Source organism: Equus asinus, chromosome 8 (genome assembly GCF_041296235.1).
Source record: "Equus asinus isolate D_3611 breed Donkey chromosome 8, EquAss-T2T_v2, whole genome shotgun sequence".
NCBI lineage: Eukaryota > Metazoa > Chordata > Mammalia > Perissodactyla > Equidae > Equus > Equus asinus.
This window is the reverse complement of record NC_091797.1, coordinates 36,494,720-36,497,649: the sequence shown is the minus strand read 5'-3', so window position 1 is coordinate 36,497,649 and position 2,930 is coordinate 36,494,720. Positions and strand designations below refer to the sequence as shown.

Below are 2,930 nucleotides of genomic sequence, written 5' to 3'. Positions count from 1 at the left end.
TGTCAGGCCCCCATCAGAAAATGAGCACAAAGAAAAGGAAATATATGAAAGCAAGTCACACACTAACAGATGTAATTAGTTTGATATGAATATAACATGAGTTCCATTTGGGTAAAAATAAAAAGTTTCTATCAAACCAAACTTTCTATCAATAGGCAGTGACAAGATCCATAGATTTTCATGAATTATATTAAGAAACTTGAATTTTAATTTGAAGCAATGGTAATTTTCACTTAGCAAACAGCATTTCTGATGCAGAAAATATGGCAGATGAGAAATATCAATGTTAAAGGAATTTATCACAATAATGAAATTATATCAGTGGTACAATATAGATATGATATGAATGACTATGATACAATCTTTACATGGCTGCCATTTCTTTTCATTCACCTCTCAGCTCATGCTTCTCATTGTCAAGAGCCCCATTTGAGGACCCAATCTAAATTGTTCAGTCACCAAGACATACCTTGGTTTTCATTCTCAGGATTGCAACAATGAGCTATTTATTGAATGGTTATTTAATGTCAGCTTTCCTTCACTAAATAAGTTCCATTTGGAAAGAACGTTTTCTTTCATTGTTGAATCCCAGGAACTACCACAGTAACTACAAAATAGTCTGTGCTCAATAAATACTTGTTGAATGAATGACTGAACAAAGCAAGTCAGTGGCGACAGAAATGGAAAGAAATGGACAAATATGAGAGGATCTTTATTCATTAATATTTGACAACTGATTAAAGGAAAGGATGAAGCGAGAAAGGAGCTGAAATTAATTATTTTCCATTTCATACTTGGTGACAAACTATATTTTGGACAAATCAACTGGGATAGTGACCATAAAATAGGAGTTATTTTGAAAAGGTATGAGGATGAATGTAATTTCTGAATTTATTGAATTTTAAAAGATCGGGGGTAAGAATATTATCCCTTTGACTCACTTGAGCATGTTAAGAGTAATATATTTATATTTATATCTGACAGAATCATCGATGACTTTGGCTTTCTCTTCTTCAGGTCATGAACATCAATTGCTCCTTGTGGCAGGACAATAGCATGTCTGTCAAACTCTTTGCATTTGCCAAATTCTCTGAGGTCACTGAACAATGTTTCCTTTTATTTACCCTCATCCTACTCATGTTCTTAACATCACTGACAGGCAATGCTCTCATAGCCCTTGCCATCTGGACCAACCCAGTCCTCCACACACCCATGTACTTCTTCCTGACCAACTTGTCTCTCTTGGAGATTGGTTACACTTGCTCCGTCATACCCAAAATGCTGCAAAACCTCGTGAGTGAGACCCGAGGAATCTCTCGAGAGGGGTGTGCTACACAGATGTTTTTCTTCACTTTATTTGGTATCAGTGAGTGCTGTCTTTTGGCAGCCATGGCTTATGACCGCTATGTGGCCATATGCTCCCCACTGCACTATGCAACACGAATGAGTCGTGGAGTGTGTGCCCAGTTGGCAATGATTTCTTGGGTAGTGGGGTGCATGGTGGGTTTGGGTCAGACCAACTATATTTTCTCCCTGGACTTCTGTGGCCCTTGTGAAATAGACCACTTCTTCTGTGACCTCCCCCCTATCCTGGCACTCGCCTGTGGGGATACATCCCATAATGAGGCTGCGGTCTTTGTTGCAGCCATCCTTTGCATTTCCAGCCCATTTTTATTGATTGTTGCTTCCTATGGCAGAATTCTGGCAGCCGTGCTGATCATGCCCTCACCTCAAGGCCGCCAGAAAGCCCTTTCCACCTGTTCTTCCCACCTCCTTGTAGTAACACTCTTCTATGGCTCAGGATCTGTCACCTATTTGAGACCCAAAGCTAACCATTCACCAGGAATAGACAAACTCCTAGCCCTCTTTTATACAGTGGTCACGTCCATGCTCAACCCCATCATCTATAGTTTGCGGAACAAAGAAGTCAAGGCAGCTCTCCAGAGAACCCTGTGTTAGAAAAACGTTTTGACTCGTGGGTAGATCCTAGCGGACTGTGAAAATCTGCTCTTCGGAAAAGATGCAGCCACAACCAAAGAGTAAAGAAAATAAGAAAATCTTCACACTTCAGTCTGTTTTCTAAGAACCTTGTTTAATGAGAGTGATTGTAATTTTGGAGACATCTCTGTACTTAGAGCTAAAATTCCGACTGTCAAATTCTGGAAGAAAGTTGGCTGCCAAAGATTTGTATATGTGAGTCCAACTCCAGACAAATTTTCCAAAATATTTAGTTTAGCCTTAGAGTATAAATTGCCAGGTTATGTCTCATAAGCCTCGCAAATTTTGACTCTATGTTCTTAAAAATATTCTAACCCTTAGGGGCCCATCTAACTTCTGCCCTGGTCACCAGGGGTGTGTTCCCACATATGTCTGTCCCACAGGACTCTTAATTCTCTACTAACTCTATGAAGTGCATTATTTCTTCTCATAAAAAATGTTTGAAAATTCTTCAACCATAATTACTAGTACATGATATAGGGTTGAATTTTTTTCTATGTGAACTATAAAAGTATATAAACGTGAAAAAAATCCCTCATTTTCAGAGGTATTGTTGCAGAATATTAAAAGAAAGATATGGGAAATTTTTATCAGGAGTCGCCACAGTGAAAATTTTTTTAGAAGAAACAGAAATGATATTTAAAGTCAAGGATGGGAGAAGAAATCTTAACTAGAAATAATTAATATAAATAATTTTAAAGACTTTTATGTAATTTACAAAAATGGCATATGTGCAGACGAATCTAATTCGATATATTTTGATATCATCCAAACACTTGCTCTCAAGAGACATGAACATGGTTACAACACAATCCTGTAGCACCTATAGAAACATCGCCTTGGGTTTGAACATCTGGTTCTCAGGGAGGGTCTGTGTTAGCTCCTGACCTATGAAGGATTAATAACTACTCATATGGTAGTTGTAAATGACG

At 38.2% G+C, this 2,930-nt stretch overlaps 1 protein-coding gene across 1 annotated transcript; it reads left to right on the top strand.

Annotated features, from left to right (window-relative positions):
• Nucleotides 1-1,020: 1,020 nt before the first annotated feature.
• Nucleotides 1,021-1,959, top strand: LOC106843504 (olfactory receptor 10C1-like). The gene has a single exon (XM_014860535.3). It carries the CDS (start codon nucleotides 1,021-1,023, stop codon nucleotides 1,957-1,959), a length of 939 nt encoding a protein of 312 aa, XP_014716021.3.
• Nucleotides 1,960-2,930: the final 971 nt, after the last annotated feature.

Bases quoted from the DNA above. Each gene is read 5' to 3' on its own strand.
- LOC106843504 (XM_014860535.3), top strand. From the start codon at position 1,021: ATGAACATCAATTGCTCCTTGTGGCAGGACAATAGCATGTCTGTCAAA.